This window comes from Diadema setosum, chromosome 21, assembly GCF_964275005.1.
Source record: "Diadema setosum chromosome 21, eeDiaSeto1, whole genome shotgun sequence".
Classification (NCBI taxonomy): Eukaryota; Metazoa; Echinodermata; class Echinoidea; order Diadematoida; family Diadematidae; genus Diadema; species Diadema setosum.
In genome coordinates, this window is record NC_092705.1 from 2,427,364 (window position 1) to 2,446,147 (window position 18,784).

Below are 18,784 nucleotides of genomic sequence, written 5' to 3' on the forward strand. Positions count from 1 at the left end.
TTTGAGAAGAACCTACAGCATTCTGAAAATGTTTACAACATGTTCAGAATTCCCTGTTATCAGTTAATGAGGTCATGCCTTATCAAGTCAAAAACATGTTTTTCTGTCAAGCTTTCAATACATTCACAGTGTATTTATTCCACAAATGTTGAACTGCATTTTAAATTAAGTAGAAAATGCCAACAATTGGCAGCGTTTGTTGACTAGATTTTTGTCTTTTTTCAGGTACATGATTAAGAGAGCTCAGGGTAGGAAGCGACTCGGCATCGGGATGAAGAACTTCAAGCGACGCTGGTTCAGGCTTACCAACTCTGAGCTGACCTACGCCAAGAGTGATGGTAATATATGAAAAGCAATTTTAAACTTTTGACTGTGTGACTTTTTTTATTTTATTTCATTTTTCCCCATTTTTCTTGCGATATTTATCTGGGTTTTTTTTTTCTTTGTTTTGATAGGGGGTGTGGTTGGGAGAGATTGAACAACTGTTAAAAGTAGATTTTTGTCAGTGAAATCTGGGTAAATTTCTGTTTTGTGGGAAGAGGCTTCCCTGGTACATACAGAGTACAGAATGAAATGTGTGCTTGTGAAAATGTGAAATTTTTTAGAACGACATATTATTGATGAACATTCAGTAGAGATGGATCCCTTTTCTCTCAAGACATTTATCTTTCCCTTCATTTTTTTTTTCTGGAAACATGCAACTTAAACATTTTCCAGTCAGTCTAAGCATTAATTTTTGTATGACTTCTTTCAACAAGTTGCGCATGCCCCCTTTACTTTGATAAATGAAAGAGAAATATATAGTGAAGAGCGATTACATAACCCCTGTCACCACCGGACTCAAAGCACAATTGTTGGATGTACTTGAGAGGTAGATGAGAATTAAAAGTCATATATGTGGATGTTCTGCTGACTGAAGTATCACTAATTGTCTTCAACATCCCAACATGACATCTTTCTATATTTTTCTATGATATATTTCCTCCTCCTCGCATAACAGACAGCCCACCTCTATGTACCATACCCATCCCAGACATCTTGGCTGTGGAGAAGCTGGAAGAAGAGTCATTTCAAATGAAGTTTGTGAGTTCTATTTCCATTCCGTTGCGGAATGTTCTTTTATTCAGTTTTTAAAACGAAAATGAGGACACACACACTAACTTTACATCTGTACCGAGGACGTCCTCGGTTCGCAGACCATTCCATTTTGCATATAGGGGTACATGACCGTAGGTCCTCGATTAACATCACTGTAATTAGTCCTGGGTAATATGGTAATATACGAATGAGTCCTCGGTTGAGCAGATTCCTACTTACACACAGGTCCTCGTTTATGTGGTAAAATTCTTATGGGTAAAACATGTCCTTGATTTCCTTGATTTTCTGCCACGTATGTGTGTGTGTGTGTGTGTGTGTGTGTGTGTGTGTGTGTGTGTGTGTGTGTGTGTGCATGTGTGCATCTGTCTTGGGGCGTACAATTTTGTTTGTGTGATATGCACAGCACCTCATGCACTTGAAATGTGACCGTATTGTCTGCTCAACTCCCTCAGATGTTTCAAGTTGTTCAACCAAAGAGGGCGCTATACATCCAGGCCGGCAACTGTGTGGAGGAAAAGGAATGGTGAGAACATTTGGTACTCTGCTTGATGTGATGGAGTAGGCTCTGTTGACTGTCTGATGCTTTCCTCACATCAAACTAAATGTAAAACCCTGTCACAACCCTAACCCTAAGTCCTTGGAGAATGTAAGATGGGAGAAGTGTTGCAGGAGCAAATTTTGTGTCTCCCGACTTTCACTCTTTGATAGATTTATGTTCTTATGATACCATGCCCAACCTCCTACTGCGTCCGTACTGCCTCCCAGGATACTGCATTGACCTGTTGCAGACAATTCCTATTCCAGTATACTTAGGCTGGTGTCTATCTGAATTTTGTGTAATAGCAAAATCAACTCATCCTTACAGGTTAACTTCCAGAACTAGTAATAGAATCAAGTATTGAGTCAATTCATTTGACGACCGCGCGATCGCAACGAAAATTGGCACACACATTACCTATGATGTAATCTAAAGTACTACGAAGTTAGATTTTAAAAAAATTATAATTTATGCTAAATTATGCTAATTTATGCATAATGATGCATGAAATCAGACAATTTGGTATAAATCACTAAATAAAGCTCAAAATGGGCACTTTTTTGTGTAAATATTCTTTTTAGTGTCCTAAGCAAATATAAGAAAAAAAAAATTGAGCCATTCAAAAAAATTTCTCAAGTATTTTATTGTTTTTTTGAATTTCTTATGTATTTCTTTGTTTTTTCGACTTTATGTTTTTCATTGTTTTTTCGATGAAACTTGTCCGCGACATTGTTCCGAACAAGAAAATATGTTATTAACCCGTTTAGGACGGTTTGCTTTGGCGAGCGAACACCCCCACAGACGGACAGGTTTTCCAAAATCGAGCCCGAACCGAGGGTTACTAAGGGGGTGTGACTTACGGTCCCGCTTTATCCAATCATCAAATTGCCGTGTATGCGGTGTAGGAATCCGCTTTCTGATTGGATGAATGACGACCGCTCATAAATAATAATGTCGCTTCCCTTCGCTATCTGGGTTCGCGCGCGCGGTTTGAACTTCATGTACTGTACTATCGTCAATTTACGTTCCCTCGTCAACTCAAATGAATAGCGTCTTTTATTATTGGGCACCAGGCTATGCCGAGGGTGTCGCGAATTTCTACTACATTATTGTCTTGAATTTACTGATTCATGGAGGCAATCTTTTATGGGAACTGTAATCCGTTGATCACAAGCCTTCAAAGTCTTTCAATGAAAAGCGATCGATCGGAGGATTGTGTACAGCCTTGCGTATTTCCATTTACACGACTATAAGACACGGCGAGTAAATCTCGTATTGTGGCGATATCAAAAGCACACGATGACACGAATTACCCACTCTTGACTTCCTGTTGTTCACATTCCTTACCATAGCTAGTCAAGGAATTTTGGAAACAGAAGGAAGTTTATTCATTGTATACAACGTTTGAAAAGCTGTAACACCTTGTTTGTCCCCGCCACTTGTATAATATCCAAATACAAGGCTCGCGTGTCTGTAACAGAAGCACGTGGCTTTATTTCAACACTAGGCAACCATCAACGTCGATGTAATATCACAAGTAGAATTGGTGGTACTGATTTATCAAAGTCGAATTTCGCAATAGAATAACGTCCACTTGAGTTTGTTTCTTGGTTCTGTTTCAGTAATTCCCATAAATTTGACAAGAGCCTGGAATGTTCAATATTCAAATAAATCTTTGCATCTTTCTAACTTTCTTTGAGACGACTGAAATGCATAATCCGCGCTTGCGCGATATCTGCCATCCCCTGAAGAAATCTGTATAAAGACGTTTGCTTCCTGAAATTATCAATCGTGACTACCTACAAATTTCGACCATGCGACTTATGATAGGTTTTCATGGGATGCATAAAAGAAATCACCAAGTGGATTTGTGAGTTTATTATCGGGTTTTGATGCTGCCATTTTTCTGTTCGATCTTACGATTCCCTTACAACTTCAACGTAATGACGGGAAGATATTATTCACTATGTATCAAGTGAAATGAGATTTCACGCAGTGACACAAGACATATATTATAAAAAGTAATCACCAACCTAAATGAGTATCGTCATTTCTTACATCGAAAAAAAAAAAAAACTAAGAATAAAACACCGTCCTCTTCAAGCCAGTTGACAGTAAATGTATGAGCTCTCCAGATGAAACAGGGGAGTCTATACGATGAGAAGAAAAAAACGAGAGAAAAATAGGCTGATCATCTAAATTTTGTTTGATGGATGGTAGATAATCTGAACCGATTTCTGCAAACGTAATGTAAAATTATACAAGATGAGGTTTCCCTACAACCTGTGTTTTGGTAATATCTTTCTACGTTTTTATATGTATATGTATATATATATATATATATATATATATATATATATATATATATAATATAGATATGTATGTATACATATATTATATATAGATATACATATTTAAATTTTGTGGGCAGAGTATCTTGGAGAAGAGATCATCACCATCAATGATAATATTCAATCTACACGTTTGTATATGGGAATGAAGAAGTGGATAGCTGGAAAGGAAAGTGATGAGATGTAATGAGATAAAATGAAGGAGCACTAAGTGAGACAAATGTATTACAAAGGAAGAGCAAAACGGCAAAAATAGGGCAAAAGGGTACAACATTATGCAACGATTTTGCAGTCATTTTTTGTGTACGTTTGCCTTCCAATGTCAGAGTTACGTAATTCAAAATCGCCAACAAAAAAAAAGAAAAAAAAAAAGATAGCGCCATGAAGATGTTCATTCAACCTCGTTTGCCTTTCACAATGTCCTACCACTTCAAAAATGTAGCATTAGCACAATTCAAATTAGAATGCCCATCGAGAATTCAGATTCGCATCACTGTGAGAGAGTGTCTTTTCAAACAGGGTGGCAGGTGAGCATTTTATTCCGAATTCGTCGGAGAAGTTCATTCATATTAGAAACAAAAAGGTTGACCACCCGGCAGCTGATAGAAGAAGACGACATGACTATGGGAGAACGGCGAGCACATGCCACACAAGCTTGAAGGTCTAAAATCATTACATCACTTCAGAAAATAAGGAAAAGACGATATGTTACTTTGTTGAAATAAACGACATTTCTCCCGACATTCTTCGATCTCTCATAACAGACGGTTGATTTTGCTGAAATTATCTTATGTCATGAGTGTAAATCAATATTTGTTTTTATTGTGTATACCGGTCATCCCCCGATAAAAGACAAAAAAAAAAAAGTGAAGTACTAACAATCTCATTCAGTAAGCATAATGTATAAAGGAAACGAGCATTTGCTGTGATCGTTTATGAATAATAATATAAATTATGAAAATGCTGCAATGCGATTTCACGAAGTCTAAAGGAATGAATGCAAGTCGGTCTGCCTAAATACAGAGATGTATAATGCAATTATTATAAAATTATACGCAGCCACGATAAGTGCATAAACCACTTCAATAGCCGCACGAAAACATTTTATCACATCAATATATGAGATGGACAAGAACATTTCATGCTTTTATTACTCGAAATTCCTTGCTCATAAACAAAGTAGAGTGTTCAATTGAAGCGACGGGTGATCACATCTCCGTCTCTCGCAAAACTCAACCACCACTTCGCAAATTTGGATTGCTTTCTACAAATTTAAATAAAAAAGTTTATTTTTTTAGGCATGAGTTACCATATTCGACTGATTATAAATCGATTGAGCTACAAAACGGTAGTGTGTTGCTAAAACCATTGTAACTCAATGATCGCAAAATCATTTGACTTGTGAACTTTCGAAGGAGATGGACTGAAAAACCCAGACTTCTAAGCGTATGAATAATTCACAGAGCGACTATAACCGAAAATTAGCATATTATGAAGAATTCATACAAAACTAGGACCAAAAAAGACTAAAGAGTCGACATCACCATTGTCGGTATCGTCGTAATATGGGATGTAATTTTATTTTGACTGCCTCTTTACATGCTGCAAAAATCAAATACTGAACATCGTAATTTTTATTTGTGAATTCTAAGCGTATGAGAGAGAGAAAAAACTTCTGCCGTATGTCTTGTTTCTCGCTTTATTGCAGCGTACGTCATTGTCGAAGTTTGAATTCTGTAATACATGTTCGTAACAAGTACATGAGAACTTGCACATTCGATTCTCAACAACCATAAAATCATTGGGGTCCGTAAAAGAGGTTACGTAATACATACGAAGCGCATCACTATAATGCATTCTATGGACCGGTGCAGAAAAAAAAAGAGACCGTCTGTAATCGGCCTTTGAACTTCTCTATTATGCTCATAATCCCCGACTTTTCAGATGGCGTCTACGAGTGCGTCTAGGAATGTTTTTGTATCAACATCCTGTCTATTCATGGAGGTACAATGTAACCTGATACTCTGGCCACCTGGTCTATTCAAAGTGTTCTTGCCTAAAACACGCGCACATGTTACGCTGTGTTTCCCCATGATGAATATAATTATAAGACCCCATAGTGGCAATATCGGCTCTTGCATTGTATGAACATGATGACTATTGTACAGTATATCCTCTATTTGGTTCGTTGGCCAATTAAATTTTTTGATCGACCTTATAACATAATAAGGCTGTCATTCATAAGTATGAGAGAGAAAAAAAGCTTCAAGCAACATCGAAGTTGAGTTTCTCAAACCAATCTTCCATTTGAGTTTTTTTCTTGGTTTTGTTTCAACAATTTTCATAATGCTGACAAGAGCCTGATGGGATGTTCAATATTCAAATAAATCATTGCATCTTTCTTGCAATCTTTGACAGCTAATGGTGACTAAACCTGCGAACTCCATGCATTTTTGTATAAAGACGTTTGCTTTCTGAAATTATCCATCATGACTGCCTCCAGATTTCGACCATAATTACTTGACTTAGGTTTCCATGGGATGAATAAAGGAGATCAACGAGCGCATTTGTAAGTTTACTGTCGGGTTTTATGTTGCAAATTTGATGTGCAATCATGATTCCCTTACGACTCTACCGTAATGGCGGGAAGGTATTGTTCACTACACGTCACTTGAAATTAAATTTCACACAGTGATACGATAATCATCAGCAAACGGGATACATTATTGTGTTATATATATATATATATATATATATATATAACACCTGTTCAAGTCAGTTGATGGAACATTTATGAGCTCTTCCGGTCTGTAAACGAAACATCGGAGTCTATGCGATAAGAAGAAAGATTGAGAGAGAGAAGAAAAAAAATAAGCTGGTCTTCTAAATGTAGTTCCATGTGATGGACGGTAATCTGAACACACTTTTGCAAACGAAATGAAATATTATACATGGCGGCTAGGTTTGCCTATAATCTGTGTTATGGTGATATCTTATTACATTATATATAATAATACGGGCAAAGTATCTTGGAAAAGTGATAGCCACCATCAATGGGGATATTCAATATAGACGATTAATTGTAGATGATGGGAATGAAGAAGTGGATAGCTGGAAAGGAAAGTAATGAGATGCAATGAGATAAAACGAAGGAGCACTAATCGAGGCAAATGTGTTACAAAGGAAGAGCAAAGGGTATATTCGAGTGTTCAAAATGGTTCAACATTATGCAAAGATTTTGCAGTCATTTTTTTTTTGTGTGTGTGTACGTTTGTCTTCTAATTTCACAGTTAGGTAATTCAAAATTATATAGCCTACAAAAAAGAAAAAAAAAAGATAGTGCAATGAAGATGTTCATTCAATCTCAGTTTCCTTTCACTATATCCTATCACTTCAAAAAACGTAGCGTTAACACAATTCAAATTAGAACGCTCATTGAGAATTCAAATTCGTCTCAACGTGAGAGAACGTCTTTTCAAACAGGGTCGCAGGTGAGCATTCCCGAGTTCGACGGAGAAATTCATTCAATTTAGCAACAAAAAAGGTTGGCCATCCGGCAGCTGTAGAAGAAGCCGACATGATCATGGAAGTATGGCAAGTACACAAGCCACACAGGCTTGAAGGCCTAAAATTAATAAATCACTTCAGAAAATAAGGAAAAGACGATTTTTTTTTGTCGTTGAAATAAACGAAATTTCTCCTGGCATTCTTTGATATCTCGTAATAGACGGCTAATTTTGCTGAAAATTAATGATCATCTCTTATGTCATGAGTGTAAATCAATATATGTTTTATTGTGTATACCAGTCATCCCCCGATAAAAGACAAAAAGAAAAAATGAAGTACTAACAATCTCATTCAATAAGCATAATGTATAAAGGAAACGAGCATTTGCTGCAATCGTTTATGAATATGAAAATGCTGCAATGCGATTTCACGAAGTCTAATGGAATGAATGAATGTCGGCAGACCTTATGCAGAGATATACGTAGATATAAAACATACACAGGCACGGTAAGTGCATAAATTACTTCAATAGCGGCATGAAAAAATTTGATTACATCGACAAACATGAGATAAGACAAGAACATGTCACGCTTTATTGCCCGAAATACCTTGATCCTAAACAAAGTGTTCAATTGAAGCGACGGGTTATCAAATCTCCGTCTCTCGCAAAATTGAATCACCATTTCGCAAATTTGGAGCTCTTTCTAAAAAGAAAAATAATAAAAAAAAAATCGGGTTTTTTTCGGTATAAGTTGTCATATTTGACTGATTATAAATGAATTGAACTCAATGATCGAAAAAAAAATTGACTCGTGAACTTACGAAAGAAGTGGACTGAAAACACCTTAGACTTTTAAATGTGTAAATAATTGACAGAGCGACTATAGCCGAAAATTAGCATATTATGAGGAATTCATACAGAACTAGAACAAAAAAGACTAAACAGTCGACATTACCATCGTCGGTATCATCGTAATATGGGATATTATTTTATTTTGACTGCTTCTTTGAAATGCATCATACCGAACATCGTAATTATATCTACAATTTTGGCGAATGCTAAGCGTATGAGAGAGAAAAAAATGCCATATGTCTTGTTTACTCGCTTTATTGCAGCGTATTTCGTTGTCGAAGTTTAAATTCTATACATGTTGGTAACAACCACATGGGAACTTGCACATTCGATTCCCAACAACCATAAAATCATTGGGGTCCGTAAAAGAGGTTACGTAATACATACGAAACACATCACTACATGCATTCAATGGACCGGTGCAGAAAAAAAAGAGACTGTCTGTAATCGGCCTTTGAACTTCTCTATTATGCTCATAATTCCCGACTTTTCAGATGGCGTCTACGAGCGCATCTAGGAATGTTTTTGTATCAACATCCTGTCTATTCAAGGAGGTACAATGTAACCTGATACTCTGGCCACCTGGTCTATTCAAAGTATTCTTGCCTAAAACACGCACACATGTTACGCTGTGTTTTACCATGATGAATATATAGGACCCCATAGTGGCAATATCGGCTCTTGCGTTGTATGAATATTATACAGTAAATCCTCTATTTGGATCGTTGGCCAAGTAGATTTTTTGAACGATCTTACAACATAATCAGGCTGTAATTCATAAGTATGACAGAAAAGAAAAGAAAAAAAAACTTCAAGCATCATTAAAGTTGAATTTCGCAGACCAATCTTTCATTTGAGTTTGTTTCTTGGTTTTGTTTCAGCAATTTTTTTTTTTCATAATATTGACAAGAGCCTGATGGGATGTTCAATATTCAAATAAATCACTGCATCTTTCTTGCTGTTTTTGACAACTAATGATGACTAAATCTGAAAATTCCATGCTCTTGCGGTACCTGCCATCCACACTGGAGTTTTTGTGTATAAAGAAGTTTGCTTTCTGAAATTATCCATCATGACTGCCTGCAGGTATAACTTAGGTTTCCATGGGATAAATAAAAGATATCAACGAGCGCATCTGTGATTTTACTGTTGGGGTTTAAATGCTGCCAATTTTATGTGCAATCTTACGATTGACTTATAACTCTATCGTACTGCCGGGAAGATATTGCTCGTTACGAATCACATGAAATAAGATTTCACAAAGTGATAAGACATAAGTTATTTATCATACGATAAAAAGTCATCACTAACAGGAAAGATGATTGTTTTGATGAATATGTATATCTGATATAACATGAGGTCTTCCGGTCTTCAGGCAAAACAGAGTGTCTATGCGATAAGAAGAAAGATTGAGAGATAGAGAGAGAGAAAAAAAAAACTAGGCTGGTCTTCTAAATTATGTTTGATGGATGTAATCCGAACACTCTTTTGCAAACGAAATGTAATATTATACACAGCTTGGTTTGCCTATAAAATTTGTGTTATGGTAACATCTTTTTAGATTATATATACAGGCAAAGTATATTCGAGAAGTGATCGTCACCATCAATGATAATATTCAATCCACACATTTGTAGATGATAATGAAGAATTGGATTACGGGAAAGAGAGGGAGAGAGATGAAAAGGGGGAAATAAATATGGTGGTCTTCTAAATTTTGTTTATTGGATGGTAATCCGATCACACTTTTGTAATCGAAATGTAATGTTACACACGGCTAGGTTTGCCTGTCTGTGTTATCGTAATATCTGTTTAGATTATTTATATATCACGGGCAAAATATCTTGGAGAAGTGACCACCATCATCAGTGATAATAATCAATCTATACGTTTGTAGACGGGAATGAAATGGGTAGCTGGAAAGGAAAGTGGTGAAATGTAATGAAATAGAATGAAGGAGCACTTATCGAAGCAAATGTATCATAAAGGAAAGGCAAAATGGCAAACCTGAGTTTACAAAATGGTACGTTATGCAAAGATTTGCAGTCGTTGTTGTTTTTTTTTTGCGTATGTTTGTCTTTCAATTCATAGTTAGGTAATTCATAATCGCCAACAAAAAATATAGCTCCATGAAGATGGTCATTCAGCTTTGTTTTCCTTTCGCTATATCCAATCACTTCAAAAATGTGGTATGAACACACTTCAATTTAGATTGCCAATCGGGAACTCACATTCGTCATGTTCGTCTCTATGTGAGAGAGTTGTTGTTGTTGTTGTTGTTGTTGTTGTTGTTGTTGTTGTTGTTGTTTCAAACAGAGTCGCAGGTAGCATTTCCGAGTTCGTCGGAGAAGTTCATTCAATTTAGCAACAAAAGGTTGACCACCTGGAAGCTGAAGAAGTCGGCATGACCATGGAAGAATGGCGAACACATGCCACACAGGCTTGAAAGCCTATAACATCTTTACATCACTTCAAAAAATAAGGAAAAGGCAACATGTTTGTTGAAATTACAACATTTCTCCCGACATTCTTCGATCTCTCATAGCAGACGGCTAATTCCCCTGAAATGATCTTCTCTTCTGTCAAGAGTGTTAATCAATATTTTATTGTGTATACCAATCATCCCCCGATAAAAGACTGAAAAGTACTTTTCTCATTCAATATGCATAATGCATAAAGCAAACGAGCATTTGCTGCAATCGTTTATGAATATGAAAATGCTGCAACGCGATTTCATGAAGTCTATAATGCAATTGAAAGCATGTACCTACATGCAGAGGTAGATAGAGAGAAGACACATGCACAATAAGTCTTAAACCACTTTAGTGATAGCATTAAAACATTAATTACATCAATTAAAGAGAAGAGCATTTCGCTACTTTTATTGCTCGAAATATCTTATCCATACTCCCAAAAAGTCGAGTGCTACAATTGAAGCGCAACATAATCACATCTCCGTCTTTCCCAGAATTGAATGAGCGCTTCGCAAATTTTGAGCGCTTTCTACAAATTTGAATGAAAAATAGATTTTTTTTTTTCGGCATGAGTTGTCATATCCGATTGACTGAAGTGGATTGAACTACAACTACATGGCTAAAGTCCTTGCTACTCAATGATAGCAAAATCATTTTGTCTTATGAACTTACGAAAGAAATGGACTAAGAGACCCAGATTTCTAAACGTTCAAATAATTTATCGAGCGACTGCAGCCGAAAATAAGCATAATCAATAATTTATACCAAAAATAGAAATACAGACTAAACAGTCGAAATCACCATTGTCACTATCAACGTAATATGTGATATAGTTTTATCTAATATACTTTTTGAACTGCTGCAAATACCAAAAACCGATCGTTTTTCTTTCATAGACAATTTCTCGCAAATGCTATAAACGTATGAGAGAAAACTTGTGCCATGTGTCTTGTTTATTCGCTTTATTGCAGCGCATTTCGTTGTTGCATTTTAATTTCTATAATAAATTAATGTTTGGAACATGCACATGAGAACTTGCACTTTCAATTCCAAACAACCATAAAGTTATGGTTACATATACATACGAAGCACATCGCTAACATCCATTCTATATGGACCGGACGGTACAGAAACAAAAAAAGACTGTCAGTAATCGACCTTTGACCTTCTCTATTATGCTCATAATCCCCTGCCCTTTTAGATTGCGTCTACGAAAGGGTTTATTTAGGAATGTTTTTGTATCTACATCCTGTCTATTCATAAATATACAATGTAACCTGATACTCTCGCCAGCTGGTCTATTTAAAATATTCTCGCCCGTAACACGTGCACATGTAACGCTGTGTTACGCCATGATGAATATACGACTTCGATGAAGTAGCACAATCGACTGCGTTGTTTGTATGCAGTACATCCCCTACTCGGTTTGTTCTTGGCCAAGTGGTTTCTTTTTTTTTACGATTTTATAACATAATCAGAATATTATTCATGACGGTAAAACTCTTCAAACAACTACAAGTAACATCGCTGTCATGATAACAAACAGACACAAAAACATTCACACACATCACATGCAGGGACACGCAAAAGATTTACTTCTGAATTTATTCAATTTGCCGAGTTTTGGTAAATCCCAGGATTCGGTAGCGGAAGAAGAAGGCCAACATTTCATGCCAATAATGGTAAGCAGGTTGCCATGCCGAGATGGCTTTCATAGAAGATCCATAAGAACAACATTACGTTATAATAACACGAAGTGGTATGCCACAATATTTTAGCATGTAAATGTGTGCTAATAAGGTAGGTGCGTGCACGCAACGGTCTTGACCGCCGCACGCACGCTTTTCACTTGAGTGTGGCAATTTGCATAGCGATGCAAATGAGATCGCCAGAGCGTGCGGCTGGTCGCTCGTCATTGGTCAGTTTCCCGACCGTTGCGAAGGTCTGAATGTCGTGAAAATTGCACTCATGTTTGTCAATATTTTGCTTGTTTATAGACATAAGATATGACCAATCATCACAAAATGTACACAGATGGCAACTTTGATGTATGTAGTCCCACAAAATATAATTCATTTTTAACATAGGCATCGTATTGTTGATGAAATTCTAAGTTTAAAAATGCGTGTTTATTTCACTCTCTCAGCCCGAGTATACTCGGGATTAGTCCACAGCCTGGAAAACGTCAGCCCGAGTATACTCGGGACACGTCCTAAACGGGTTAATTGATTTTAATCAATAAAACCCCAAAATAATCATGCTTTTATGAAATTTGACTGTAAGCACAGTTTCCATTGAAATTGTACACGAATTCACGTTTTTGAGCAATTTTTGGTCTGACATACACGTACATATTTATGCAAAACTTCGGAACTGCGCACCCGGGCATCGCAAATTTGGTGTCAAAAGATGCGGGAGACTCGACAGAAAAAAGTCATGAAACGTCGCGGCGATAGCTTTTCGCGTTAGCGATACATTGCGCGGAACGTCGAGGGGGGCCTCGGAGGCCCCCCCGGCCTAGTTAGGGTTAAGATATTGTGCATTCTTTAATGAAAAGTACATTCATTTGAAAATGAAAACTTTTCATTGTACTCCTGTCTAGGATTGACATGATATCAAGTATATGCAAGAGTAACCGTCGCCGCCTCAGCTACTACCACCCTGCCGCCTACGTCAATGGCCACTGGATGTGGTGAGTGAACAATGCCTTCAGATGACTTTGAGTGGCAAAGCTTTAGATTCTAAAAGTTAATCAACTTGTGTTTTGCATCTGTGGTTTCTCTCTGTGCCATTCACACAAGCCGTGCAGAACAAATTATCTTTTGAGTTTCTATAAAGGATGAAGCTGGAGCGATTTTTTGTGCGTATTGCACGGTTTGATTTTTTTTTGTGTGTGTGTGTTTGTCCACACCAAGAATCAACCGTTTTTGCATTGCGCTTCAAAATATTGATTTCCAAAAACTTCTAATTTTGGATAAATGTCAACAAGCCTTCTATGTAACTCTGCCAGTAGGTAGTCAAGCCACTGTTTGTTTGGTTCTTTATTGTTGGCTCATTGGTTTGCTAGCTAATTGTACAATTGTATATTAATAGTTATTCATGGTATGGTTGTCTTGTGCAATTGCAAACCTAGCTTTGGCAAGTTGCCACAAAAGGATCTGGGAACATTTCCTTTATTCAAACTCTGGCATAGCTTGATTTGATAGGATCTTGGTTGGAATTAAAATCTTGTCACACTAAACCTCAGCTGGCTCTGAGTCTACTGTTGTGCACACTGTCTGCTCGCCTGGCTTGTAATCGCCAGTGAAAAGACCATTTTTGAATGAGGGTGAAAATTCTGTAACAGCTTTCTTTGATTTCTTTTTACTTTCTCACAGTTGTAAAGCTCAGAACGAGTCAGAAAGAGGGTGTACACCAGTTACAGGGTGAGTTTCACAGTTTGAAGTGCAATATTTAACAGATGAAAGAAAGGATTTGTGGACATTATAAAGCCAAATATGTTTTAGTGCATGTTAAACAAAATCCAAATGTGATTGTCATTTTAGTCAAGACTCAGTGGTAATGAACCTCAGAGATAATTTGAGTTTAACTTATGATATCCATGTATAGGTTATTTCCTGAATACATTTGTATATTGTCTTCGTATAGTGCACAATTTAATTAATTGTTTTATGATGGTGACAGTTGCATTATTTTATTGATTTATCATAGTTTTCCATGTTTCAGTACTTGATTAAAGTTTAATTTTAGTCAAAAACTGACTGTTTGTGAAGAAACTTGGTCTTCAAATTGTGATACTAAATGCTTGATCCATGTGCATAGCAGATAGCTACAGTAACATCCCACTTTTTGCAGTTGAGGATAGGGTATAACTTCCCCTCCTTTTCCCACTTGAGTGAGATGAAAAAGGTTGCAGTGTCGTGGAGTGTCATTTGGCTCATTTGGAAGAACGTGCATCATTCGCATCATGAGACCTTGTCATGTAACATAAGTTATAGAGCGAGTATTGCTACATGGATTGAGATTAGATACGATTTGAAGAGATGATATAGTTTTGGTTGAGATGGGGATTCAGACTTTAACTTTTTTTTAGATAATGAGAAACCATTTGCATGATATATGAAAGTGCATAGAATTCTAAGAGGAATTAAAACTTATTTAATGAAATGGGTTTTGAAATGGCTGAGATATCGAAAATCAAAGAGGCCCTAGTAAAAGGTGGGTCTCACCTTTTATTAGGACGACTTTGTTGTTTTGCTTTGGTTTTTTTTTTATCTCTCAGCCATTTCAAAACCTATTTTCATCAAATAAACTTTGTACCCCTAACTCCTCTTAAAATTGTATGCTCTTTTACATTTCATAAGAGCTTTCTAATTATCTCGCTAAGAATTAAAATCTGAATCCCCCACCTCAACCAAAAATTTCAGCAGCCCTTCAGCTTATAACAAAGCATTGATACATTGGTCCTGCCCACAGAGTGGTCCCATGGAGCATACTACTAGACATTGATCCAGACAGAGAGATGGAGAGAATCTACTCTCTCTTCAAAGCCAACTATGCCAAGCTGGAGAAACTAGAAGGTGAGGGGAGAAGAAGGGTAGACAAACAAACAAACAAACCAACAGACAGACAGACAGACAAACTAACAAACAAAGAAACAAAAAACAAAAAAGGGGGTGTCTGTTTCAAAATCCTGTGGATTGAAATACTCCTTCACCTTTTGAGCAGTTGACCCCAAACTTGGCCATGTGTGACTGCTGTCATAGGTGTGTAAGACACCTTTTTCGTTAGTATCGTGTAATGTGTTGCCATGGCAACGGTCAATTTTCATAAAATCACACAATGTCGTGGATCGAACTACTCTCTCATACTTTCTCATAATTTGTAAATTAGCAAAGCAGACCTTTTATCAATATTAAACAGTGAGTTGCTATGCCAGCAACATTTTTTTTTTCTAAATATAAAAAGCATACAATGATATTGTAGATTGAGCTATCAAACTCTCTCTGTTTTTTTTTTTTTTTAAAGTGTTGGTTATTAATCACATTCAGTGATAGGTCTAGTTTCTTCTGTGCTAAGATCTTCTTGCCTCCTTCCATCCTCCTCCCCCTCCTCCCCCCTCCCCCCCCCCCCCCCCCCCCCAGATGCCTGTGGGATGCAGGCCGTCTACCAGGGGACCAAGAGTGACACCCCACCCATGACGGTGGAGGATTTCAAGAGCTGCTTTGAGACCGTGAAGGCACTCATCCACGACCTGGGCATCGTGGACGAGGCGCACCAGGCCTACCGGACCAAACGGGAGGAGAGTCGGGAGTACGGGAGCAAGTGAGTGGGAGAAGAGAAACGAACATAGGCAGCGTTGGCGACTAATGGATGTCACCGTCTTCTGTGATGGTTGAACAAATATTCAGTGTCATCTGTTGTATGCTGCATTTACTATCAAAGTTGCTGTTAAAGGGATGGTATGGTATTGGTTGAGATGAGGGTTCAGCTTTTAAGTTTTTGCAAGATACTTTAAAACCACTTCATGAAATGGTAGAGAGCATATAATTCTAAGAGGTATCCCAAGTTTATTTGATGAAAATTGGTTTTGAAATGGCTGAGATATCTAAAAAGAAAGTATAACAAAGTGATTGTAATAAAAGGTGGGTCCAAACTTTTATTAGAATCGCTTTGTTTTGGATATCTGAGCCATTTCAAAACCAATTTTCGTCAAATAAACTTTGGATTCCTCTTAGAATTATATGCTCTTTCATATTTCATAAGAGGTTTCTCATTATCTCAGAGACATCATCAAAGAACGTTGGAAACCTGAAGCCCCATCTCAACCTAAACTGTACCATCCCTTTAAAGTGGAAGTTTTCATGGTGTAGAATTTTTTTTTTTTTTTTTTTTGCATTTTGCGCGACATGAAACTAGGGCAAAAATAAAAGTGCAGGCCTGCTAGAATCTAATTTACTTTCAGCGAATATGTGCATCAAAGTGTATACTCATCAGTAATGATTGATTCTAGCTGAGATTGTGTGGCTGTGTGTATGCTTATGTAGAGATCAGTGGTAAGCTTGTTCACAATTGTTACAGGGATCCTTGAACATACAGTTGAACCTCTCGTATCCGGACAAGTCGGGACCGGGGCTCATCCGGATAAGGGATTTGGCCGGATACGGGAGACTCAATGCTTTATACATGTACATATACATACACATGTACTGATGTAGCCCATTGTAGTACCACATGTAGTAATGTGTATACTGCAACCTTTTCATTGTTACACTCAGTAACAGACCCCAAAATAGAAGTTCGTGTTTGCAAGAATGAAATCATTTTCTTTTATAAATTCTTGGGATGATTTACCTAAATAATTATTAAGAAATGTACCAAGTATATGTAATTCATGTGTGTTTGTGTAGGAGTTCTCAAGGAGTTGGGAATCCCCCTTTCCTCCCGTAATTCTTAAAAAAAGATAAAAAAATCACGGCGAGATTGCGTCCGGATAATAGAGAGATCCGGATAAAGGGAGGCCGGATAATAGAGGTTCAACTGTATATCCGTGGCATCCACTTGCAATCGGGTCTTTGATGGTTCCCTTAGAGAAAGGACATAAAGGCAGGTTTCATGACTCCCAATTCATAATCTCCCATTAGTTGTGTTTGTCATGTTGGGGGGGGGGGGTGCTTGTCCCCCTCCCCCTCCCCCCATCCCCCATCTCTTCCACTTCCCTAAACCATTGTCCCTCTCTCTATCTCTCTGGACAGACAAACGCCAATTGGTGACGAAAACTACAACAACTCTTTCAAGTGCTAACTGGTCACGAGAGAGCCTTGATGGAAGAAGAAGCGGCGCGCCGTTCGAAAAGTTACTGGTGCAGCATCTCGTCACCCCGAGATGTCGTCGATGGATGTGATGCATCGTCATGGCAACTGTGAGAGCAGGTTTGGAAGTGCAATTTTGGCTCCCATCCTCCCCCTGGTAGCAGGACCAGCTGTGGCAGCTCTGATCTGATATGATGTGATGCTTGCTGGCATGATCGACGGGCGGAGAAAAACGTGCAGGACGCATTGCTTCTGGTGGTCTTGTAATGGGATGCCTTGCTTCGTGGTCTAGAGAGGGAAGATGGTGGCAGTATTTGTGACCAGCTTGCCTCCTCAGCCTGCATCCATGGGTTGCCATGGTAACCGCAAGATGGAGAAATCATCATCATCATCATGAGGACTGTGAGAGTGTTGCTCATCCCTGTCACACAAGTGGGAAATTCACGCAGCAGCTGGAAGTCATATTGTTCCTGTGAGTGGAGTCTGCCAGTATCATCATCCCCGGATTCATCTATGATGTAATACAGCGCCCTCAATTGTCCATGCCAGGTACTTGGAGAAGCTGTACGATGTGCATCAGTGAAAGTGAATACCAACCACCGGATAACCAAAGATTGCTGATGACAATCCCTGTTTTTGTACCATGTCTCATATTTTCCTCTCTTTTATTTCATTTTTGGTTAAAAAATTCCTCTTGTTGGTTAAACATTATGAAGAGACTTTGATATATTAATACTCTGAGACTTACTATTCAACTCATAGAAGCTGACATACTAAAGCTTTTAACTCAAAAGCAGTACAGATACATTGAAATACAGTACGCTCCTGACAGTGCATTTTTATTCGTATTACGTGTACTCACTCCTACTTAACTTTAACCTGAAATAATATGGAACTGTGTTAGCATAAGCGCGAAGTGTTACATGTTCTTTTATTAGTTCTTAACCCTCATTGATTAGGAAGTTATGTTCATGGTTTCCTTCCTCATTTTATGAGTTGAATCTAGGAGGTGCGTACCTAACAATAGCACAAAGAAAAAGAGGTGACATTGTAAAGCAATGTGAGGTGTGTTATAGAGTTATATTTGTGTATGCATGATAGGTCAACTCAAATATGTCAGAGACCACATGTAGCTGATGTTACTCTAGACT

The 18,784-nt window shown here is 37.7% G+C and overlaps 1 protein-coding gene across 1 annotated transcript in view; it reads left to right on the forward strand.

Annotated features, from left to right (window-relative positions):
* The window catches only part of LOC140244195 (ras GTPase-activating protein 3-like), a 142,104-nt gene extending 123,527 nt beyond the window's left edge, over window positions 1-18,577 (forward strand). The window contains exons 17-24 of the mRNA XM_072323828.1: window positions 226-338; window positions 1,001-1,083; window positions 1,551-1,621; window positions 13,424-13,513; window positions 14,199-14,246; window positions 15,298-15,401; window positions 15,966-16,146; window positions 17,577-18,577. Of these exons, the coding sequence (XP_072179929.1) occupies window positions 226-338; window positions 1,001-1,083; window positions 1,551-1,621; window positions 13,424-13,513; window positions 14,199-14,246; window positions 15,298-15,401; window positions 15,966-16,146; window positions 17,577-17,625 (739 nt within the window). The 3' untranslated portion in view covers window positions 17,626-18,577. The remainder of the gene's footprint in view (window positions 1-225; window positions 339-1,000; window positions 1,084-1,550; window positions 1,622-13,423; window positions 13,514-14,198; window positions 14,247-15,297; window positions 15,402-15,965; window positions 16,147-17,576) is intronic.
* Window positions 18,578-18,784: the final 207 nt, after the last annotated feature.